A 25,958-nucleotide genomic window follows, 5' to 3' on the forward strand; every position below is an offset into this window, starting at 1 on the left:
GCAACCAGTATTCCTCCTTGAAAAGTTTGTGACAGTCTCGATGCCGTGTCAGATTTGTCTGTGGTCTTAAAGGAGCTTGGAGAAGTTTGACTTGAGGTGACACTGTTTAGAAAAGGCACACAAGGGCCTGGAATGTTACAGAGACGGTCAATTATGATTAGCCACAGGTCCAGTCTGTCCTAACACACCCAGTCATTTCTGACTCCAGATTCCACCTGGAATACAGTGCTTCTTGTTCCCGCTGTCTCATCTCCTTTGGTCTAATACCAGCATCTCTCCACTGAACTCCAGCAAATGCTCTGGTTTCTTGCTTCAGCTCTGTCTGGCACCAACCTGGTTTCTACTCACCACAAGGATAACCTTTGAAAAAAAAGATGAAAACTTCCTTCCCCAAGCCCTCCAGAATCGGTTGTTGAAGTCGTCTGAACTCTTAAAAGAACATTCATGATCCTTCATGGTCCTCCCAATTGGCCCCAGCCCTCCTCTCTGGCTCCTTCTACCTGTCCTGCCCTTACGGTGGACCACACAGGGTTTGCCCAGCTCCTCTCACATGCTAGAGGGCCCCCACGATTCAGCCCACACACATACAAATACCTATGCCTGAACAGCACCCCCTTTGGCTTTCTGGGGGCTCCCCTGCCAGTGTTTGGCCTCAGCATGACTGGGCCCCCCCCAAGATCTCCTCCCTGAAGCTTCCTGCTGATCTCCCTAGACAGGCAGGCCTCTTCCCTGGGTTATGAAGAAATTCCTGGCAAACATTAACGCTTATGGATTATTTACCACTAGAAAGAACACGGGAGAAAGGTCTAATTTGATGGGTAAAATCATTGATGTGACTGGCCCTTCCATCACGCTCAGGGTCCCATAGATCTAATTTGGTTGCATTTTTATGGTTAAAATTTTCAAATTGCTCTGAAGGCTTGAGCCCTCCGTAGGCACAAAATGTTTTTGCTCAGTGTTTTTGTAGCTGTTGCCCGGCGTTTCAGACAGATTTGCTTCAGATCAGCGGTTTGGCTCTGTCTAGCAACTGAAGCGGTGATCTCCACTATCTAATTTAGGGCATACCTAAATGTGCGGCACGTCTCCCCTTAGCAATGTAGGACGTGAGCCAGGGGACTTTGGTGTCCCCCGACAGTGCCTCTGCACATGCCGGCCCCAGCGTCAGTGGTCTCTCTGGGTACGCGTCCTCTCTCTCCTTCTGGGTCACTCACATCTGTTCTCATTTCAGTATTTTTGTCCCTGGTAATTGTCTGAATGGAAACTCACCAGTTCCACATTTCCAGCTTTACAGAAGCAAGGCTACTTAGCTGCAAGGAATATATTCCAAGCTTCCCAGTGGATGTCTGAGACCTGGGCTCTGCAGGGCCCTGTGTGTTCTGTTTCCTATACTTCGTACCTATGAGACGTTGTTAATTTATAAGATGGGCAGAGTATAAGATCAACTGGGATGAAAATAATTCCAGTGGTATGCTTTTTAATACTCATTATTTAAAATTTTTGAATGGTTTGTTTCTGGAATTTTGGGTTGATAATTTAGATGGTGACTGTCCTTGGGTATCTGAAATGACATAGAGAGCTGACAGCTGTGTTGGATTTTACAAAGGATGGGAGCCGCCATGTTCACCTTTAGCAAGAGGCAGATGAAGTGCAAAAGAGAAGATGGCAGTTAGGCTGGCCTTCCAGAGAGGAAGTCGAATGAATGCACCGGTGGCATTGTCCAGTTGTGGGTCTGCAAAAAGTCGCTCCAAATGCTCAAAGACAGCTGGGAGTGTGGGTGAGACAGGATGGTCCACCACAAACAGGGGCAAGCGTAGGAGAATGAGACAAAATCCGTGAGGGAAGCCTAGCCCAGCCTTCCGTCTGGCCCAAGCACTGACCTCCCCATGTCCTGGCTTCTTCATGCCGGAAATGAAACTCGCACTAATGAGATTAAAAAGCTGAAGGGTGTCTGTGAAGAAATGTCATTTACCTCCGCTCCAAGTTATGCACCTCTCGTTAATGTTTAATGATCTGTGATGGGTTTTTGGAGTCACCATAGTGATTTGAACTTTCTGTACCTGACAAGTGTTCTCTCTAATTATCCACAGAGAGCAAAGGAGCGGTGGGAAGAATGAGCGGAGAGCTGTTGAGAGGTTGTAGCAATTTGTGTGATACTTTCCCAGTTGTAACAATTTGTGTTATATTTTTCCGCCTGCTTTGTCAAGAGCTGAACAATTAGTTCTTACCTTGAAAAGCACACTGAAAGCAGGTGAAGACAACCTCTGTTCCCAGCACTGCCCGGTTCATGCCACCTGCCCCACCTGCCCGACCTCCACGCAGCGTTCAGTCCTGATTCACTGGACCTATGTACTGTGCCATGCAGCAGGCAGCCATGTTCTATGGAAGAAGAAGAAGATTGAGCCCTTATAATGTCTCTATTTTCACATATAGCACATGTATATGTGTTATATGCATGTTACATATGTGTAACTAATATTACATATAACACATATATGATTGCATATAGCATGCATACATATATTTAGCACATGTGTATGTATATGTGTGTGTGTATGTATTTTATAACATATAACACATGTGTTATGTATAGTGTTACATATAGCCCACATTGTTACACGTGCTCTTTTTGACGTCTATGGAGTCAGTAATTGAATGACTGGTCGGGCCTGAGCATGGGTGAGTCTTTGTGCTTCCCTTGTGCTTCCGCAGGTTTGTGCCTTCCTGACACTGGGGCAGCAGTTTGACTGACAGGTGCCCAGCAGGTGGTTGGAAGGGCTTGTCTGCCCATCCCTCATCACTTGTTTGGTTCATGCAGGCATAGCTTTAGCTACATAGTTCTGAAGCCTTCTGAGTAACCCAATGTGACCACCACACATAGCCCAACGACCAACCTGTATAAACACCCACCTGACCACCACCCATGATAGAAACTCTCTAGAGGGCTTCTCTGGGAAGCCAAACACTGGTGGGAAACACTGCTGGCACTCGATCGGCTTTAAAACAGTGACTTTTGGCATAGCGCTGAGCAGTGTAATCAGGGCAGGAACTGTGGCTTAAGATTACAACTGGGCCCACAGGGGAGCCCTTGCCTGTCTGCTTCTCTGGGCCAGTTCCTCTGACAGAAGCCACACCCATTGCTTCATACAACACTGCAGTCAGTCGTGGTCCCTAAATTCCAGAGTCCTTGCTTTTTTTTTTTTTTTTTTTTTTTTTTTTTTTTTTTTTTTTTTGGTTTTTCGAGACAGGGTTTCTCTGTGTAGCCCTGGCTGTCCTGGAACTCACTTTGTAGACCAGGCTGGCCTCGAACTCAGAAATCCGCCTGCCTCTGCCTCCCGAGTGCTGGGATTAAAGGCGTGCGCCACCACGCCCGGCTCCAGAGTCCTTGCTTTATCGTGAGCTGTGGCCAAAATTAAAGCGAGTAATATCCATGGGTGTAGCAGCCTGTGGAGGAGATGATGACCAACACTCCTCCTTTGCATTGTATTAAGCATACTGTCACAACAGTGCGTCTCTCCTGACTCACAGGATGCACATATGCATTGAGGGTCTTTTAGGGCAGTTCTCTATCCCCTATCTGGGGATCCAAGAAGCTTGAGACAGGAGTATCTCCACCTGGTATTTACTGGCAGTGTACAGAGCTCTCTACCCTAACTACAGAAGCCCAAACTCAAGTGTTCAAGGTGGGACACTTTTTTAAATTCTAATAAGCTTACATTTTATTTTATTTTATTTTATTTTATATGTGCTGTATTTCTTATAGAAAATCCAAATAGGCCAAAAAAAAAAAAAAAAAGGAAAAGAAAAGAAAAGAAAAAGAAGAAAAGTCCATAGTCTTACCCCCTCCCAAAGTCCTAGTAAGAATTTGAGGTGAGTAGGCTTTTCCTTAGTAAGCCCCTCCAAGAAATGGTGGTCCATGCACTCTTTTAAAACTTAGTTTGCGCCTTCCTTTATAAATAGCAGGTTATGTGGGAAAACAATGAAGCACATCTTAGTGACTTCAGAAAAGGAAGACAACATCCCCTTAGCTTGCCTTCCATAGCTGGGATATTCTTATGACCTTGGTTTTCTGCTCCTGCCTTCTTTGAAGATTTTCGCTACATGTCCTGTCTTTCTACATCCCCCTTCTGTCCCCTCTGCTGTCAGCTGCTGCCACATGACTTCCTGCATGGCGTAGAACTGTGTTCTTCCTGGCCCCTTTTGATTTGACTATGGTGTAACCACTGTGTTTGCACCATAGTTAAACCGCAAGTCAATGGGACCTAAGTTAGGGGCTATAAGTGAAGTAGGGACAGAATCATGTGGGCGTGACTGATCATGTGGTTGGAGTCCGTGTCTGTCTGTCAGAACCAGTGGAAGTCTTTTGGGCATTTCATTCTCTTCTATGGGAAAAAAAAAATAATGTATTCTATGATATGCCCACACTGCCACATTGCAGAGAGAAATTTCCTTACCTGTCAAGAAATGTTGAGCTCTGTAAGACCTCTGCCCAATAAGTTACACACACACACACACACACACACACACACACACACACATGCACTCAGTTTAAATATTTAAATAAAATATAGCCAGTATGGAGAATGGAGTAATTGCAGTTGTGTAGGCAGAAAGATGAAGTTTTTGGAGCTTTGGAAAAGCATATGTTCCCACAGACAAGGTACAGCAAACACTGATTATATTAACAGGCTGAGTTTGGGTTTAATTCCCCATAAATATGTGCTGCAGCTCATCTTTCCATCCCTTAGATTAGTGAAAAAAATTTAACTACAAATAAACACGCAAGCAGTGTAAATGCAGAAAGGCCACACACGCAGCGACCTCCCTTTGGTGAGAAAGCCATGGGTGAAGATGAATCCCACCCACACACTTGGCATCTGTGATTCATGTGAACTTTGAGGCCACCAGACCTCAAGGCAAAAATAGATACCCTTCAAAGGCCTTATAGCTTCCAAGAATTGTTCATGTGGTTGCCAAATGAACATGCCGGTTCCCATGATGGAGGGACAGAGGGAGGTCTCAGAGCTGCAGCAAAGGCTTCCGAGTGACTCCCACCCAACACAAGAAAGTGTGAACTGTTTTGTTTGTGTTTGGAAGATGTGACTGTAGATTTGTAGTGTGTGATTTATGGCGTGTGTGTGTGTGTGTGTGAGAGAGAGAGAGAGAAAGAGAGACAGAGACAGAGACAGAGACAGAGACAGAGACAGAGAGACAGAGACAGACCATAGATTTGTGGTGTGTGTGACTGTATATTTGTGTGTGTCTGTGTGAGTCTGTGTGTCTGTGTGTGTGTGTGTGTGTGTGAGAGAGAGAGAGAGAGAGACTAGATTTATGGCATATGTGTGTGTGTGTGACTTTGGATTTGTGGTGTGTGTATGTGTGTACATTTGTGGGCTGTGTGTGACTGTATATTTGTGTGTGTGAGAGAGAGAGAAAGACAAGAGACAGAGATAGAGAAAGAGAGAAAGAGAGAGAGAGACTGTAGATTTGCAGCATGTGTGTATGTATGTGTGACCATAGATTTGTTGGGGGTATACATGTGTGTGTGTGTACATGTGTATATATGTGTATGTGCATGCACATATATGTATCAAGGCCAGAGGTCAATGTTGCTTCTCTTCCTCCATCACTACCTACCGTATTGTTTTCCGAAAGAATCTCTCACTGACTCTGGAGCTCTCTTGCTAATTAGCTAGGCTGGCTGGTTGGCTGGCAAATCCCAGGAATCCTCTTGTCTCTGCCTCCAGGGCATCGAGATTACAGATGTGTGCTGGGGGTTCAAACTCGGCTCCTCCCGCATGCGTCTCACCAACTGAGCCATCCTTTAAAAACTCCATTTTGTTGTATTTTTCAATTCTTTTAATGTTGCTTGGATTTGAACCCCAGGCTTTGCAAATGACAGGTAAAAACAGTCTGCCACTGAGCTACATCCCCTAGAGGGCTCTGGAGCCCGGTGTGGGAGGAGAGACCTCCAGTAATGTGGTTCTAAGGAGATCCTTGGAGCTTTAGCCTTGTCCCCTAGAGGAGAACTTGGGTCTCCTAGGTCATCCTGGCTTTAGGATGGCATGTTTGGGCTTTCATTTGCTAGGTTGTGTCTTCTCTTGGTGAATTTATATCATTGGTGATTTTCCTTTTCTTCCTTAGTTCTTGTGAAATGTTCAGCTGTGGGTTTATTCTCCTCTTACGCTTTGAGGGAAACATTGAGATTTTAAGTAATTCGTTGTCAAGAACTTAAGATTTTCTATTTTTTTTTTTGGATGTGCTAGTCCATAGTCTAATCCACCACACACACACACACACACACACGCATGCGCGCACACACACACACACCCACCAGTTCTTATGTTTAAATATTACATGATCACCATTCCATGGGAGTTAAGCCAGGCCTGAATTAAACCTAGCAAAAGCAAAAACTTATCAAAATTGGTCACAATTGGTTTTATTGATAATATCCTTCTGCCTTGTGCTATCCCCTCAGAACTAGTTCAGACATACAGGCCAACCTCATGATTCACCAGAGGAAGCGGAGGCTTGGGATTGAGCGGCAATGCAGCTGCAGTATCGCACTGCCAGACGGTGCCCATGGTCCCTATTCTACCAAGGCCACTTCATAGATTACATCACCCTTGAGGTTTCTGTTTCTTATGGTTCCCCGACCGTTCCCATCTCACTTTCCATCTGGATCCATCACATCACTAAATATTTGTGTAAGCTCTGGATGAAATCTGGGGAAATATTTCTTTCTTTCTGTTTCCCCTCTAAGCCCTTGGGGGTGACTCTTCTTGGCTTTGGCTACATCTTGGCTGACATCACAGTCACCTGGGTTCTAGTTAAAAGGGATGTTAGTCTTCATTTCCCCCTCCCTTTCTTCTCATCTCCGCAGCTCACAAAAGCAGCCATTCCAATGGGTTTTTGTTGGCTTGTGAGCTCTTCTTTTTGGTTTTTCGAGACAGGGTTTCTCTTTGTAGCCCTGGCTGTCCTGGAACTCATTTTGTAGACCAAGCTGGCCTCGAACTCAGAAATCTGCCTGCTTTTGCCTCCTAAATTCTGGGATTAAAGGCGTGCACCACCACTGCCCTGCCAGGGAGCTCTTGAGAAAGGTTGGTTAATTGTGTGTGTGTGTGTGTGTGTGTGTGTGTGTGTGTGTGTGTGTGTGTGTGTGCTTTATTATCAATTTGCAGAGCTAGGGATGGAACTAGTTCCCTAGGCAGACACTCACCTATGAGCTACCGTGCAGCCAGCCAGGTACCCACCGTCTCCACTCCTTCATTACCACCACCCTTTCCCCAGCAGCGTCCCGTTAGTCCCACTGAGATCTTGCTGCCCACCCCTTCCCTTCCTCCCTCTTTCCTTTACCTGAGATGTCCGTGTCAGATCTCGCCAGCTCAGCTGACTCAATATTGCCTAGTGTGAATCCCTCGTTTATAGATGAGCACACCCTTTTTGGGAATTTGTATCATACATTTATACGCATAAGTATATTTCATAAAACATGTTTCCTATTTAAAAGCCACCTTATTGGTATATGGGGCATGTATATCGTTTGCACGCAGTTTTTAAAATACAATCAAGGAAAGAAACACATCTTATTCTTACCACAAAACATGAGGACCCCCCCCCCTTACACCAGATTGTCTTTTCATTATCAAAAGACACCCATCATGGCCCTTCCCAGGCTATCTGGTCTCTCAAGTAAATATCCCTACTTTCCATCAGGTAGACTTAAACTATTTGAGTCCCTCACTATGGGTTCTCTGTCCCAAGCCCTGTTCTTATGGTTTTTCCAGGTCAAACCCAGAATCCCTTGGAACCAAAAGAACTCATGTCCACCATATCAAAAAGACAGTTTTCAAGCCTCCAATACTTCCAAGAACAACCTTGCCACAGACTCAAGCCACAGTTCTCTCGTGCATCTAAAGGCTTTAGTTTTGTGACCCATCCAGCTGCTTTTAAATCCGCTTGTTTTTAGTTATCCTTGCTCTCATTCTCCATTGCCAAGCACAGATCCTGAAAGACTCAGCTGGTTTCTAAAGTTCAGACAGTGCCTGTAGCATTTCTCTTGCTCTGGGTAAGAGGAAAGCATTGGGGGGAAGGCATTGGGAAGGACAGGACCTGGTGTCTCTGAGGACCACACAGACCACAGTGATGCTGTTTTTCTAATAGCACAGAAGCCTTTGTTTAATGATCTACACTGACTGTTCTCTCAGATGGGTGTCAAGCCTGCCCTCCATAGTTTGTATACTCCACGGTTGTCTTTACTGAAAGCTGGATGTGGTTTGCCTGCATATCGTCTCTGGGTACACCACTTCCCTGTCATTCTCCTATATCCCTCACAGCACAGTGACAGCCCTCAATCTGGGTTTTTTTTTTTTTTTTTTTTTTTGATCCCTAAGAGGTCATCTGTGGAAGCGAAGTGATTTGATCCTTTAATTGTGGCATGTTCTTTCTCTGTTCTCATCTGTCCTGGGTTTCAGCTCTACTTCTAGCCATTTGCGCCCACCCTCCTTGTGACAGAGAGGCTAGGAAATAAAATGGCCCTGCGTTGTCAGCCCCCAGCATCACAGCTCTGCTCTCCGGCGTCTAATTAGTCTCTTCTCCAATCACATCAGATCTTCAGATGCGACGGGAGAAGGTCATACGTGTTGTCTGTGCTGTGTCTGTAAGGATGCATCTATTTTGGCTTTACCTTGTGAGTGTTTTTTTTGTTAGGTTGGTATCACTGTATCCTTAGCCAGTTTCCCGTTAGAAGTGACAGGGTCTTCAGATAGCCCCACACTAGTATTCTGAGTGATTGCACATGGTGAAAGCGTATTGCCTGGAACGTTTCCCCCCACCTTCCCACTTGTAAATGTCAAAGATGTTCCTGTGTGTGAAACCTTCCCACTAGGAAGGCAGTCAGGCAACAACATTCTACAGAGACAAGTGGAAACTCACTCTGGCTTCTGGAAGGTCAAGGGGGGGATATAAAGATCTGTGAAGTTGAGATGCGAAAACTCTAGATTTTCAAATGTGTTCTGGACCCCGCCTGCTAAGCTAAAAAGCCAACCAGGGAATCATGGATGGACTGGGCAGAGGAGCACATCCTATGCGTGATAAATTCATTCTTTAAATCCCAGGAGTCGGTCACAGGGAGCCAGACTACGACCTGTCAGTATCTTTTATCTAAATTGAAATCAGATCCAAGATCTAGGACTAGGATCACCCGTTTGCCTCTTTTCCTCTGATCCTAGTGACAGAGAATTGCTCTAGAGAAATAGTGAACACGCACGAAATGAATAAGAACCCCCCTCCCCAAGCTTCCAGACAGCAGGTGCTTTGCACACCTACGCCCTCTTACCGGACAAACTCAAGAAGAGACAGAATGATGGAAGCAAAAGAGGAACAGGAAGAGGTGGCCTGGCTTTGCCCAGGCAGTCCCATCCCTAGTCTCGGATCCCTTTATCTCTACTTATACATCTCAGAAAAGAAAGTGAGTCAGAGGGACAGCCTGGTGGAGCCTTTTCCCAAAGGGGAACAACCCTGGTCTTTTCATCTCATGAGGCCTCAGCAGTCAGAGACAAGATAAAACCCACTATGGTGGTAGTGGCTTCTTCCTTCCTTCCTTTCTTCCTTTCTTCCTTCCTTCCTCTCTCCCTCCCTCTTTCCCTTCCTCCCTCCCTTTCTTCCCTGTTTCCTTTCTTTCTTTTTTTCATTTCTTTTGGTTTTGTGTTCGCTTTTGAGATAGAGTCTGTCTACATAAATAACCCTGGTTGCCCTGCAACTTGTCATACAGACCAGCCAGCTTCAGGCTCACCTGCCTCTGCCTCCCAAGTGCTGGCATTAAAAGCATGCAGCTCTGGGCCCAGGTGCAAGCCCTCAGTGTTGTCCACCATGTAGACATAACAATCCCTAAATCTTTTTCCAGCTTTGACCTCACTCCTGGGCCACGCTCCACCTCACCAACTGGGCATTTGCTAGCCATCCCACCTGGCTTCAGCCTCATGCCCTGAGTAACACGTGCCCAGAACACACGGTTCCCCCTCCAGCCTGGCTGGCCTTCCATGCCCCTGTGGCGCATGGCACCATCTCCCAGGTGAGAACTAGCTCCACGTCTTGGGCCTTTTTCTCGTTTACTTCCCACCCTGAAAGGGGGAGGCACATATGTTGTTTCTAAGAGATTTTTGTTTCCTAGACATATTCCAGCTCATTTCTCATGTTCCACTGCACATGTTCATACATGTTCCCACAGAGACTCCAGTGCACTTGTTCATATATGTTCCCACAGAGACTCCAGTGCACATGCTCATACATGTTTCTACAGAGACCCCAGTATACATGTTCATACATGTTCCCACAGAGACTCCTGTGTACATGTTCATACATGTTCCCACAGAGACTCCAGTGTAAATGTTCATACATGTTCCCACAGAGACTCCAGTGTACATGTTCATACATGTTCCTACAGAGACTCCAGTATACATGTTCATAGCCCCACCATTCACAAGAGCAAGAAGAAAGGGAGGGAACAGGGAAGGACCCAGTGGCTGTCAAATAATAAATGGTTAAGCACACTGTGGCGTAGTCTTATGATGGATAATCACTCGGCCATGAGGAGGAGGAAAGCCGGGCTGCACGCTGTAATATGGATGAACCTTGAGAACATACACGTGGTGACTGGAACTATTAATAAAAACCACATATTATACAAGTCCGTTTATATTTTATGTCCCGAGTACATCAATCCATAGAGACAGAAAGTAGATTAGTGGTTAGCAGAGCTAGAGAGAAGGAAAATGAAGAGCGATTTCTAACTCCTGCAAAGAATGACTCTTTTGAGGCGAGAGAATATGTCCTAGAGATTGAAAAACAGTGAGAGTCATTCAATCTTGTGAGTATACAAAAGCCTACTGAAATATATATTTCACCAGGTGGGTTCTGTGGATTGAAACATAACAAACTACTCCAAACGTTAATATACAGTTGGGCCTTTGACTGTTTTTCCAGTAGTAAGCACCATGAAAACTTTAATGTCTTAAGGCTTTGCCTTCGCCCCAGTCTGGAAAATTTTGTGCCAGTGCATTGGATTTGCATGTTGCTGCCATAGCAAAATGTTTGTACAAAGGAGCTGAATGGTGACATTGAAAAATGGTGCTAGGGGTACAGACACAAGGTGGGTGGCTTGTGGAAAAAAAGGGGAGCATGGGCTCAGTTATTCCCCTATGACTGGCCCGCCTATCTTTGCTCCTGCAAAACGTTCCCCTTGTCCATTTCTTATGGGCATGTTTGCTGAGGAACTTGTGTATTTAAGGGTGTTTTTTATATATATATATAAATAAGTCATCATATTTGCACACTGCCTCAGTAACCACCCTGAAAATGGAATGACTAGGAATACACCCAAACCAGTTCTGAGCTCCTGGGATGGTGGCCTTTTCCTGTCAGCTATTTTTGGTACCTCTAATTAGCGTGTGCAGCCTGGCTGTCCTCTGGCAGGGGCAACCCCGTCAGCTGCCCTGCTTTTTCTCCCAGAAACAAATCTCTAGTGCTTGCGAAGAGACAGCTGCTTCTGCCGCACCAGGGCAGGGTCTGGCGCTTCAGGACAGAATGGATGCCCTCCCCTCCTGCCTTGGGATTGACATACACTGTCAAAGAGGGTTTTCTAAACGGTTTCTCTCTGTCGCCTTGGTCTAGCTTTTCCTCCTCCATTCTGAAAACGTGTGGTTTGATGTTGTGTTGCAGATCACTTTCGGTTGAAAAGTGTGTAATGGAACCAGGCCATCCCATAAATACAATACTCTTCACAGAGTCACAGGTGCCTTCCGTATGTGACTCTGCCTTCCAAGGAGACAGTTGACAATGGTGACATTATATCTGGGGCCTGGCTCAGTAAGGGATTCCTTGTTCTTTTTGACTTAAGGGAGGTACAAAGGGTGGCTTCTGAATTTGGTTGTACTTATTAGAATCTAAATTGTGGTGGTTTCCACCTGCTGAGAAGTAAGGGCTGAAGTACTCCAACGGGCATCTCCCTACCCTACTTGAGTCAGGCTTCCTTCCCAGAGAGCTGCAGTTTAGAACAGAAAAACACCCAAGAGTGCCCAAACCCCACCCCTTCCTTTCAGAACAAAGACACCAAGACTCCCAGTTAGGCGAGGAAGTGAAGAAGATCAAGAAATTCTGCCTTCCAAGCCAAGGTCATCTCCTCTCCAGCACACACCACCAGTCACTCAGACATACCTGAGTTTTCCCCAAACCCTGAATTTACTGTGGTACAGACTGTAATCCCAGCTACTCAGGAGGCTGAGGCAGGAGGATTGCAAGTTGAGTGACAGTTTGGGTTGCAGAGTAAGTTCAAGGCCAGCCTGGGAAACTTAGCAAGATCTTGTCTCAAAATACATTAAAAAAAAAAAAAAAAAGGTAAAATGGGCTGAAATGTAGCTTACTGGTCGAGCTCTTGTCTAGCACATGTGAGACTCTACATTCACCACCACCACAACCAAAGGTGCAGGTGGGGATAAGGGACTGCATACAGTAGAACCTTCCACCAGCACAGTTATAGCTACACACATTTAAGTGCACATAGGTAGGTCTGTGATGCAGGGGCATGGCTGTATGATTTGTGCATGGCCTGGTGATTTGTAGTGGCAGTCGGTGAATTTCTGTCCTATAATGATTCCTTCAGACCGCAACCTCATGACATTTGGCTGTCTGGCAACCCCCATGGCCAGAGGAGGAATCCAGGTACGACAAACCAAAACAGTTGGGTCTAAATGATAACTTCCAGCATGAACTGACCCTTGTGCTTTGTCTTGCTTGGAGGGTTGGAATGCCTCTTGCTCTGTGGACACTAGAATCTTACACACCATTACCTGTTCTTTGGACCAACAACCTGGCCATTTTAGACTCTTTTCCCATACCTACTCTATAGAGAAATGACTTCTAAATTGGTCACACGTACACACACACAATTCACATGCACACATCCATACACATGCATGAGCATACACATGTACACACGTGCATACATATACATGTATACACTCACATATACACATGCATGCACTCACACATATACATGCAGGCACTCACATATACATATGCACACACATACACACATGCACACACTCACATATGTACATGTATGCACATGCATGTATGAACATACACATGTACACATACATACACATATGCATGCAGGCACTCACATATGCATATGCACGCACATACATGTACACATGCATGTGTACACACACACACACCTTGTTTTGAAGCTGACAGGTAGGGCACTTAGTAAGTGTTGCATGACACATTTTATTTGTAGAATCATTTGATTGCAAGCTGGGTGTAATGTGACTCTAATTTGAGGGGCTAGGAGGTGATACACTCTGGAATATGCTCCGCAAGAAGGCATAGCACAGATGCTGGGCTTCCTCAGACTTCAGAAACCCCTTAGAGGACTCCTGCATCTGCCCTGCTCCATTCTCCCTGCCTCTTCTATGAACTCTCTCCTTGCTAGGACTTCCTTGAATCTGGAGGTTTTGTTCTTTCTGTAGCTTATTAGGAGATCTGCAACTGACCAAGGCAACTTCTCAATGAAGGTTAGAAGGGAGCCAGTCTTCAGACCCCATAGCACCCTGGGAGGTGAGGGGCAGCTGCCCTGTTGGTGACACTTCACATATACCTAACTTAGACTCACCCCTCAATATCCAGTGGGATGGACCCTAGGTCAGCCCCACAAGATACTCAAATCTGAGCATGGTCAAGCCCCTTATGTGTAATCCTGTGCACACCCTCTGTATACTTTAAATCCCTACACTATTTATAATATCTAAATGCTGTATGAATAGTTCCTGTGCTGTGTTGTGTCAGGAACAGCGCGGCAAGAACAAAGTCTGCACGTGTGCAGTCCAGACACACCTCCTCCGTCAGAATGTGCCTGATCCACAGCTGACTGGGTCTGTGGAAACAGAAACTATGGATGCAACACAGAAGGCCAACTGTACACAGCACTTCTGCTTGCCCTGGAGCAAGGGAAATAGCTTCTAAGTGATGAAAGTATAACTTGTGCCATTTGGGACCTCCCAGTGAGATGCCCCATGGGCAAGGAGTAGCAATAACTGAGTAGAAAGATGGCTTTCTTTTGTTTTGCTTTATTCACATTACCAAAGAAACTGCTCTGTAACCACTGGTTAAGTCACGGATATGTGCTCCCCAGAAGGAATGACCTTAGATCCCCAGAAGGAATTTTAATCAGCCCAGCACAGAACCCTCAGGCTAGGCAGTCATGACTGTAGAAGCCCCTCTTGGCTGAGGTTGAGAGCCAACCACAAGCAGACGGTCACCAGTTAATCTTTCAGACTTTCTTTCTGTACTGGTTTTTGCTTGCTTTGTTTGTTCTGAACCCACTCTTGGGAAGTCCTCGTCTAAAACACAGCAATGGAGAAAACTACAGACACTTGCAGGCTTGACCCGTTCATATTTTTATAACAAAGTTTGGCTTCTAGCGTCTCAGTTCACGGCTCTTGATAAATTCTTTCTCATTTGTGCCTAAATGCCAAGAAATTTGAAGTGCGTGGGTGGACACTGGACAGAACCTGTGGCCTGGCACTTGCAGCACACAGATTCTAGAGACTGATAGCTTTGCAGGATGGCTGAATATGAAGACGGAGTGATAGGCCGTCAGATCTGAACAGAAACTTCTCTTGAGTTTACAAGAGGAGGACACTCCCGGTTACAGTCTAATACGTAAAGGACAATTAGCCATGTACCCCATATCTGTTCCTCTCCCATGGCTCATCCAAATGTAATTATACTCTCAAGGACACTGTCATCATCAGGACTTTGCTCACTAGACAAAGTCCTGCAGGTGAGAGGAAAGAACAGAACTTAGCCGGCTCATGGTCCCCCATTGGGCAATGTCCAGGCTGGCATCAGTAGAGGGTCTACCAGCTGATACAGAGAGAGCTGGCCACTAGCTGGAGGAGAACTCAGAAGCCAGGTACTCAGAACTAACAGCTCCTGACACTTTACTGAGCAAGGGCTGGGAGGTGAAAGGTAGAAGCCAGAGGACGAGAAGCGGTAAATTACAGAATTGGTACAGAGATGTATCTCAGCTCCATTAAGTTTAGGGTGCAGGGATGCAGGAGCAGGTTCATGAACAAAGTGCTCCGAGATCACTGTGCACCAGCTCGGGCACTGAAGCTTGGCAAGGAGAGCCTGCAGCCCAAGCCTCCACAGTTGCCTATGGCCCAACCTGAAGTTAGACTCTATGTAGGGAGAAATGTGAACATAGTTTCTGCTGTCACAAGACACGAGTATCTATACATTACTCAGCAGCTCACTTTTCTTACTTACTTTGTCAAAACTGCCTCTGGGTTATAGAACATCTACTTCATTCTGTTTTTATTAAAAAATGACCGTGTCCAAACCAACACATTCAGCAGTTCCTCTCGTGACATTCACGCTGTTTCCAGTCTTGGCCACGAGAAGTAACGTCGGTGTTGGAGTTCTTCTCTGTGTGCATCCTGTGCACCGTCTTTGAGTCTTTTCGGCTATATTCCCCAAAGCGAGCTGGCTAAAGCACTGAATGTGTAACTATAATTTTATCGTTTTTTAGATATGTAACCATTTCCATTAATTATGAGAATAACTGTTTTTACCCCCATTGAGACTATAGAATACTGATTTTTTTTACATGTTTTCCAACATTACTTTGATTTTCATATGCCATTTCCCATCCTCTTGAGTGCTCAGTCTTTTCATGGATTTATCCAGTGTCTGAAATTTGTACTATGGTTGTGTCCTGATCTACTCTCATTGGGACTTATTTTGTCCTGTTTTTCTTTCCTTTCCCTGGTTTGTCAAGTGCCTTCTGGGGCTTTGGTCAGTCCCACTCTGAGGACAGACATCACGGTCACACTGGTGTGAGCTTGAACAGCGTTGACAGTGAGATCTCCCTATGAGAAATCATAAAATCAAATGGCTGTTTGAAATGAGTGTCCCCGCTCCCTTTCTTGTTCCCTTTTGACTGCCTAAATATTTTCACTTGTAGAAGCGGTAAGAAGTGGGTGTTTTCATTCTCAAATATAACCTTGGGAGACTGAAGACACAGGGCTTTCTGGAACCCGTTCTCTGAACTCAAAATTCCCTGCGGAGTAGATCGCCTTCATCCTCTCGTGTGCCTAGTATTTGGTAGGGGAGGGTGTCACCGCCCAGCTGACTCATAAGAACTTACTATTAAACCTGACCACCCAGCACGCCATAGATAATCTCGACCCTACAGCAAAAAGACAGATTTCAAGCCATGTCTGTAAATGACAGACTGACTTTAACATGGGGAAGATGTTTAAGGACCGTTCTTTCTGTAGGAGTAGAAATCTCTAGAAGTTTCTCACTTATAAATCCACTAAATGGGATAGGTAAAGGGAGAATCCCCTAAAATCTGACCACATCTGTCACCACGGGGCCAGGCTTAAGGCTCTAGGTCAGTGGTTCTCGACTTTCTGATGCTGCGACCCTATAATGCAGTTCTTCACGTGGTGACCCCAACCATAAAATCATGGTTGGCACTACTTCATAACTGTAATGTCGCTACTGCTATGAACTGCGATGTTAATATCTGATGTGCAGGATATCTGTGAAAGGGCCATTTGGCCCCCAGAGGAGATGCACCGGCTGAGAACCCCTGCTCTAGAAGGGACTCAGGAGGCCCCGCTCTCCTTGGCCTTCATTGCTCCTTCAGCTTTTCTTCTGGTTTGATTTTGATTTTAAGGAAATCGTCTTGTAAAATAATAAAGAAGATATCAAAGTTCGGGGCTTATGACCAGAGACTGTAGCTTCGGTTCCGGCATCCTCTGCTTTATTGATTGTGGAGAATGAGATTTTCCAGTCTTCGCACCCACTCTGGCATTTTAATCCCAAGATCAGAGGGATGAAAGGGAGAGATATCAAAGGGAAGTCACACGTTACATAGGAAGGGGCACCTCAGTGTGGGGACTGGATGGGTTGGCAGCCAAACACTAACTAACCTATGGGGGTGTCGTAAAGGAAGAATGTTGTGGTTCAAACAGAAAGCGGGTCTTGTGTGTCTGATGGAGTTTAGATATGCTTGCCGACCCAAGGGAGCAATGGGTGAGCTGTAGCATGGATGCACTTGGAGGGATGCAGATACTCGTGGGAGTTTGAGATTTACAGCCTCAGCAATGATAGCCATGCAGGCCTGACATCGCCTTGTAAAATCTTTGGCAAGACGTAGATTTTATAACTGTATGTTACATTTTTATCTACTTTGTGTGCACGCATGCACAGCATATGGAGGAGAGCAGGCCATAGCACACAGGACAGTTTTCAAGAGGCAGTCCCAGGAATGGAATTGGCAGAAAGCAACTCCAGCTGCTTGGCTGTTTCACAGCTCAGACTGCACAATTAGTGATGTTCTTCCAAAGAAAACGGTTGGTTAGGGCTTTGTGTCTGGATATTTTCGCCCAAGTCCAGATCACACTCTAGTTCTATAGTTGCTTGTCCCTAAGTAGACGGTTGTGTTCTGTCACATACCAGACACTGGACACTTAGGGAAAGTGACCAAGCTCTACCTGGAAAATATCCTCATTGTGTACTTAGAAACATCACTGAAACCAGCGAATGCATTTGGGACTGGTAAGGAGGATGGTGGGAGGCATTCTGAGCCGACTTTCACATACGTGGGCCATTGAGAGATCTGAGAGGAATAGAAAGAGCAAGGTAAACACCAGAAATAGAGGCAGGAACCAGATGGTGGGAGAAAATGGAAATGCCAGGAAAGGAAGGGGATATCACACGTCAACAACGATGCTTTAAAACTGCCTTGTGAGCCAGGTGTGGTGACGTGTGCCTGTGCTCCCAGCACATGAGAGACCAAGGCAGGAAGATCATAAGTTGTAAGCCTACCTGGGCTACACAGCAAGACTTTACGTGTGTGTGTGTGTGTGTGTGTGTGTGTGTGTGTGTGTGTGTGTATGTGAGCACGCACACACATACATACCAATTATTTGGTTGTGTTCTGTCTTATTCTTGCTTGTGAGTATACTGTAGCTGTCATCAGACACACCAGAAGAGGGCACCGGATCCCATTACAGATGGCTGTGAGCCACCATGTGGTTGCTGAGATTTCAACTCAGGACCTCTGGAAGAGCAGTCAGTGTTCTTAACTGCTGAGCCATCTCTCCTGCCCTTTTGTATCCCGAGCTTTTGTTCCCGCCAGCAAGAACACACTCGGGGCAACCAGAATCTTCTGCAGCAAAGAGCTTTATTGCTTCTTCAAGAGGGAAGACCCCGACCCCAGAAAATGGAGTCGCTTATATAGCCCTCAGCCATGGCGTTTCAGCACCTGATGTGGTGTGTCAGCTCCTGATTCGTTGCTCGCCCATCACCCCATTACTACGTCTCGAGATGGGCAGTGACTAGGCGTGAGTTCACTCTTGAACCTGCGTACAAGGCTTGTTTACTAGTTAGGCACAGCGGAGGCCGGCGCCATCTTATAATGGTGATTGCTCATGGCACGGCTCTCCACACTTTTGTCTTATTCTTGTAGAATCCAAAATTAATACCAAAACAATGAAGTAGATAGAGGTGCCAGAGGCTGGGAAGGATGGGGAAAGGGAGAGGGAGAGGGGGACATGGGTGAAACCAGACAGGAGTCTGCTCTGATGTTCGGTAACACAGCAAGGTAAGGCTGTTTCAGGACATTGTATATTTAGATCACTAAATGACCGTGACTAAGCCTGGCATGATGGAGCACACCTTTTAATCCCGGCATTGAGGAGGCAGAGGCAAGTGGATCTCTCTGAGTTCCATGAGTCTGGTCGATATACCAAGTTCCAGTACAAACAGGACTACATAGACCTTGGAGAGGGGGGTAGTGTTCCCATCCCAAAGAAGGGATAGGTGGTAAAACTGGCAGATCTGCCAGTTAGCCTGTAATCTTCAATATTTACAGCTATTGGTGCTCATACCTCATACATGTACATACTTATTTTTTAATTTTTTTTTAAAAGCCCACTTGTATTCATGGGTAGGAAGTGGGCAGAATTGGTGGCTGTTTCGAGGCTAAAGCACAACAGAGATGGGCTGGCTGCAAAGACAACCTGCAATCTCAGTACATACTCACGTCATGTAATCACTCAGCAAATGTCACTATCGGGGCCATCTTTGTGGGCACGTGAACCAGTGGTCATGCAAAACCCCACTATCAGAAGGATGTCACATTTGCTTTAGTGCCCTGATCCTGCCATCTCGATGTTTCCAATTCTGTGCATGTGTGAGTTTGAACATACATGTTCGTATGTGTATGTGCATATGTGCCTGGTACCTTTCTCTGCTGCCTCCCTTCCTTCTTGTTGTTCCTTTATGTTTATTTTACATATATGGATGCTTTGCCTGCATGCAGATCTGCATAGCATGTGTTTAAAGTGCACAAAGGGGGACAAGAGAGGGTGTCAGGTCCTCTGGAACTGGAGTTAAAGACCTCTGTGCGCCTCCATGTGGGTTTGAGGACCCGGTCCTCTGGAAGAGTAGCCATTGTTCTTAACTGGTAAGCCTCTCCTGCCTATCTTTCTTTTCTTTTCTTTTCTTTTCTTTTCTTTTCTTTTCTTTTCTTTTCTTTTCTTTTCTTTTCTTTCCTTTTCTTTTCTTTTCTTTTTTCTTTTCTGATAGGGTCTTTGCTGAACCTGGAACCCAACCGTTTGGCTGCCAAGTAAGCTCCTAGGATCTTCTTGTCCCCACTCTTGTCAGCTCTGAGGTGACAAATTCACACTGTGATGCTGGCTGTTTTACATGGGTGCTGGGGACCAAGCCTCCATGGCACAAACTTTATTGACTCAGCTGTTTTCCCAGCCCCAAGTTTTCAATTTTTAAACAAGGGGTCCTGTGACTATATTTTGCACTGGCCTCTGAAATTATAAAACCAGTTCCACATGCAATTGCCTGATGCTGTGTGCTGGGCTGGGGAAATGACGTTGGTTAAGTCAAGCGTGATTGTTATAGGAAGGAACTCACTGGCTCACATGGAAGCTACGCAGGTCCTCTGTCTAGGGATGAATCACAGGCAAAAAGAACACGGAAGAGGGAGCCTGGCTGGCTTTACGATAAAGGACAAGGAAAGGAGATTGCCTAGGAGCAAGAAGAGTTCCTAGAGTTAGAGGAGAGGTGTAAAAAACCAGCAGGAAGCAGTCCTAAGAACCAGGGCTGGGTTCAGATGCTACCAGGGGATTCAGAACAATGGCGTATCCCCGTAGAGATCCTATAGACCAGTGGTTCTCAATTTTTCTAATGGCACAACCTGTTGGTACAGTTCCTCATGTCGTGGTGACCTCCGACTGTAACATGATTTCACTGCCACTTTGTAACTTTGTGACTTTGCTACTGGTATGATCCATAATGTAAGTCTCTGATATGCAGGATGTCTGACGTATGACCCTTGAGCATGTCATGACCCAGTGGTTGCGGACCACTGCTGTGCGCTGTGTTGGCAGCAGCTGAGTGAAGGGGGAGACAAGATGTGTATTCAGCACTGTTTGAGAGGCCAGTGGGCAGAGAAGAAGTGGAGACATTGAGTGTGTGTGGTGGCTGTTAATGTACTATACAGCTCAGCAGAAGAGGACACTCTCCGGTGGGCCCTGGACTAACACAGTGTTGAGTTGGCTTTCGGTTCATTTTGGGGGCTTTGAGCACTCTCTTTTGAGCGTGGTTTTATACCGTGGCAGAGAGGATGAGTGGAGAGAGAAGTTGACAATCCAGGAATGGAAACAGTGATGTTGGGAGAGTTCTGAGTTGATGCTTGGGCAGACCAGCAAGAAAAGATGAGAACGGGAACTGGCCACTTTCCAGTCCGAGGGCTCTCTTATCTGTAACGTCAAGTCTGCTAATACTTGACTGAACAAATGCTACCTCTTGGGTTCTCTCTCTCTCTCTCTCTCTCTCTCTCTCTCTCTCTCTCTCTCTCTCTCTCTCTCTCTCTCTCTCTTCCTCGGGTCCGAAGAAACTCCCTGGGACTTCCCTTACCTGCTGTCTTATTCAAAAAACTATTGACGAGGTGCCTGCTCTGTGGTCTGCACAGTGGTGAGAAGCTCACACTTGACCCTTGACCTCCTGATATACTTAGGATCTGTCTGGGAGGCCACACAGGCTTCTCCGGGATGGAGGTTAGGGAGACAAGACCAAATGATCCTTATACCTTCCTCTTTGGGGAGTCTGACACCCCAACCTATCCCTCCTTTTGCTCACTATCCTTTCCTCCCTTCCCACATATCTGGCTCACGGGACACAATCAGATGAGATCTGGGGGCCAGGAAGAAAAGCAGAGATAGACTAGCAAATATTAAGCAATACTTGGGGGAAAGACGCTGGGGAATGCATTGCATAGCAAATTCCATTCCAGCCGCAGGGAGCCTGGGCTCTACACTGAGATAAGGTCTTAAGCTAGGCTTCCGGCCCATTTGCCTCTTTCATGTTCCCCAAATTCCAACATCCTCTGTCACAGCCCTTGCTCATTATGATAGCTCTTTCCCACTGGTAATTAAGATAAAGATTGTATGCAGTAATGCACAGGGGCCTGTGAGTGGTGGGGAGGATGGCTGTACTTACAAACATCTGCTAGTTTTTTTCTAAGAAGAACTCTTTATCACATGTTTAGGGAATAAAAGACGCGGGAAGGAGCGTCACAGCAATAGACGCCTTTCCAGAATGAGATCCCCCTAACCATTCCTGTTTCCAAAGCCAGAAATTCCCTAAAGGCTCCAATCTCTTTTGTGGTCCCAATCTGTACGCCTCCACTGGCTCCTATGATGGGAGCCAATGGGACACAGATGGCAAGGAGTCAAAGAGGGGGTCACAACCAATAAAGCCACTCAGGAGGGAGAGTGGCTCTCCAAGGTCACGCTGCTAGAGAGTGTTCCTCGGAGCTCAGGGAAGACTCTTGACAGATTCATTGGTCTCCACTCGAAAGCATGTGAGTCGGGAAATCTGGGGACACAGTTCGGTGGTGACACAGTTCAGTGGTGTTTACCTAGCATACACAAGGCTCTCAATTCAATCCCCAGTACCAGAGTATAAAATGAGCTAGGAGGTTTGTCAGGGCTAAGGTTCCCCAGTGCCAGAGAGCTGTGAACTTAGTACAACATGTCATTTCCCCAAGCCAGTTCCATTTGTCATAGACACAGCCACCTTCTGCCACGACCAACCACTGGAAATGGGCTGTCGGGTACCACTTCGGGGAGTTGGGATTATGTCTTGGTGATAGAACGACTCTCTGCTGTGTATGAGGCCCTAAGGTCAGTCCCTACAGTGCAAGGTCTGAGCACAGAGGACAGGAAGCAGCCATGGAGGGAGACTCAGGAAAGGCCCCTCACGGCTGTCGATCCTGCAGCCTTACTATAGGTATCTCCCTGGTGATGAGAGGGCAGAGACTCTTGGGCAGATTTTTTGGAGTGTATGAAGTTTATAATGGTAAGGTTGGCTGTTTCTCGACCCCAGCTTATAAGCTTAGAAACTGTAGTCTAGGCCAGAAAAGCCAGCTTCTAATGTGTTTGGGAAGTGCTTGGGAACCTAATTACAGCGACAGTTCTGGTAGGAAGGCTGGAGTAGAGCCCGAGACTGCATTTTCTTCCGTGTTCCCAAGTGAGGCTAGTGCTGCTGCTCACTGATCCTTGAAGTCCCAAGAGTCTAGATTTGTGGAGCTGCCCAAGTACGTCAGATACAAGCCACATCAGGCGACGTCAGGCTGCACAGCATTATAAATGTTGTTCTCGTTTGTTTGTTTTTTTTTTTTTTTTTTGGTTTTTCGAGACAGGGTTTCTCTGTGTAGCCCTGGCTGTCCTGGAACTCACTTTGTAGACCAGGCTGGCCTCGAACTCAGAAATCCGCCTGCCTCTGCCTCCCGAGTGCTGGGATTAAAGGCGTGCGCCACCACGCCTCGAAAAACCAAAAAAAAAAAAAAAACAAACAAACAAATAAATGTTGTTCTCTGGCTACGGGTTAGCCACAAAGCAAATGGACCGCAGGCAGCCATGTTGGACTGTGCAGAGAACGTTACCATGCTCGCAGAAGGTTCAGCTGGACAGCCTTGAGTCAGAGTGGGAACTGTTGTAACATTCGTTTGTTTATTCATTGGTCCATTTAGCCCTTGAACGTGTACTTTATGTGGAGTCAGATGCTAGGGCATTAAGACAATGGGTCCAGGTAGCAGCAAAAGAACAAAACACCTCAGTACCTCAGGACAGAGATGCCCGCAACACGGCGAGGCGAGGGAGGGATCGAGAGATGTTAGAAGTGTACCTCCCAGGCACGGGGGTGGTAGGAGAGGACATGTTGAGTGGTTGTCACTGAGTCTTTGAGTGTAGTTGCTGATGATGCATTTTTTTCCCCATTCCAGGGCCATAATCATCAGAAATGGAGAAATCATCCCCATGTCTTCCGAATTCACCCCTGAGACTGAGCGCCAGAGACTTCAGTACCTGGTAAGAGTCCGGTGGGTCTGGCAGAGGATAACGGTGGTGGGGAGGGTGTCAGAGCTGTTTGTGAGGAACACATTGCTATGACACGAGAGCAGCCCCACCAAACAGTCAAACGACATACGGCATTAACTCCCACACACGCACCTTCTGGATCACACATCCTGGCTCTGAGTGTGACGACACACTCCACCTCCGTGAATTGATTATTGCGGCCGGCTAGCTTTCCCCCATCTGCAGCCAACGGCTCACTGTATGAGCAGCTTCCATCACTGGGTCAGTGCGCATGTGCAGACTCCTCCCTCGTCCCGTGATTCGGTTGAGCTCGTGCTGGTCTCACTGTCAGTCACATCACCAGAAGGAGCCTCTTTCCCTATGGCATGCCACAATTTCAAGCTCAAACAAGAGGGCTCAAGATCCTTGGGGACTGTGCAGGTGTCAAAAAAACCCTGTTTCTGCACTGAAAATAAATTCTCCCTACAGACACCTCTTAGGGGTGAAATAATAAGAGGGATTAAGAGACCTGTGCTCCCCTTGAAAATCGACATTTTATGAAAAGCAAACTAAAACTCTTTTCCCTGTCCTCAGACTCCCGAAAAAAAGAGAATGTTAGGCATAGGGTCTCAGATAAAAGTAACTTGGGAGCCATCCCAAGTCCCAAGCTTCCGGGGAGGCAAAAGTAGCCCAGGGAGTATGGGTTCTGTGAAGAAAATACTTTCCTGACAGAATTTCCATCAAGGTAGCAAAACACCAGCAGTTTTACTTCCACTGTACACATGGATTGGTCTATCCTGCCCACCAAGTTCTTACCTGTGTGTCTCAGCAGTGTAGGTAGTTGGGGTTGTTTATAGAGCATTTGTGTGTGTGTGTGTGTGTGTGTGTGTGTGTGTGTGTGAAGACAACATGTGAAAGTCAGTTCTATCCTCCAGTATTGTGTTTCAGAGACTGAACTCAACTCATCCAGCTATGTGGCAGGTACCTTTACAGTGATAAGATTACATTCCTTTTGTTGATTTAGAAAGTAGCCCTGGTCTTTCATGCAGTTCCCCAGTGAGGCTTATAGGTTATAACTCCACAACATGACTAGCGGTGATGACTCATGACCTTAGTCTCAGCACTCAGGAGGCAGAGGCAGGTGGATCTCTGAGTTCAAGGCCAGTCTAGTCTACATAGTGAGTTCTAGGATAGCCAGGGCTATACAGAGAACTCCTGTTTTGAAAAACAAACCAACCAACCAACAGAAACTCAACAACATCATCATGACTGTTACCTAGTATGTGATAGCAGGAATCCCAAACTAGCATAAAATGAGCACTATGCCTTTTGTGTTGTGTTGTGTTTGGTTGATTGTTGAGATAGCCCAGGCTAGCCCAGGCTAGCCTCAAACTTCCCTCTACATCCCCACCTGTGTAGAAATTGTTCATTTTGTTATATATACCCAAATATTCCAACAAAACCAACTTGATGAAGCAAGGACTTATCTTGGCTCATGTTTCCATCATGGTGGGAAGTCATAGGGGTAAAAGCTTGAGGCAACTGGTCACAGTACATTCAAGAAAGAGGTGGACTTTAATGCTTGGGTCACTGTCCTCGTTATATCTTGTCGGTCAGTGAGAGAAGGTCTTCCCACCTCAGTCAACCTAATCTACAAAGTCCTTCACAAAGTCCCGCCCATTGATTTGTCTCCAACTGATTCTAAGTCCCATGAGCTTGACCGAGTAGCCATCACAGCCCCTTGCCAAGAAGTAGGCTGGAGGGGTCATCCTGATTTCTAACGCCGCTTTCCGGTGTTTGTGGTAGAATGTTCTTGAGGCTACCAGTGCTGGAGCCTGGCTTTCAGTAGGCTTGCTTCAGTCCCGGCTCTGCCATTCCCTGACTGAATAACTTTGTGCCTGTCTTCTGACCTTCCTAGACCTTGATTTGTCACATGGGAAGGTAGCACTAGACAGGAGGGCCACCAAGGGCCTCTGAGATACAAAGGTTACTCCCAGGAGAGTTTATAACAGTTTGCCTCTTTGCCACCCGTATGGCTTTCTCTGTCACTCAAGACCATGAAAATGATCTTAGCATAGACCTTGTCACCTACCTAAAGCTTTGCGCTGCCTACCATGTAAAGAATGCAGCCAGACTTGCTAGCAGACTCAGATCCCTTCCGGCCTTTGCAACACCAGTCTCCCTTGCTACAACTGACCCTCACCTACCCCTGACTCCCCCACCTCCCACCCATGCTTCAGCCAGATCGCTAGCATCCCTTGTCAGCTCACACCGCCGCCGACTCACTGACCTACATCCCTTTGGAAATGTCCTCTGTTTAGACAGCTCTTCCTGTCTGCCAAAAGAATTCTCCCTCCTCCTTTCTGATGCCAACACAAGAGACACTTCTGGGAAGTGTCCTCTAATCTTCCCAGGGAGTCAGCCCCCCAGTGCTGGTTCAGCAGTGGACTGCAGTGTGGCTTTCAGCATATTATACTTAACTGTTTTTCTTTTCCCAGATCTCTA

The 25,958-nt window shown here is 46.3% G+C and overlaps 1 protein-coding gene across 1 annotated transcript in view; it reads left to right on the forward strand.

Annotated features, from left to right (window-relative positions):
• Positions 1-25,958, forward strand: part of Ppm1h (protein phosphatase, Mg2+/Mn2+ dependent 1H) — a 273,399-nt gene that overhangs the window by 162,718 nt on the left and 84,723 nt on the right. The window contains exon 5 of the mRNA XM_021174330.3: positions 23,381-23,465. Coding sequence (XP_021029989.1) covers positions 23,381-23,465 — 85 coding nt within the window. The remainder of the gene's footprint in view (positions 1-23,380; positions 23,466-25,958) is intronic.

This window comes from Mus caroli, unplaced genomic scaffold (genome assembly GCF_978045245.1).
Source record: "Mus caroli unplaced genomic scaffold, Mus_caroli_1 scaffold_9, whole genome shotgun sequence".
Taxonomy (NCBI): domain Eukaryota; kingdom Metazoa; phylum Chordata; class Mammalia; order Rodentia; family Muridae; genus Mus; species Mus caroli.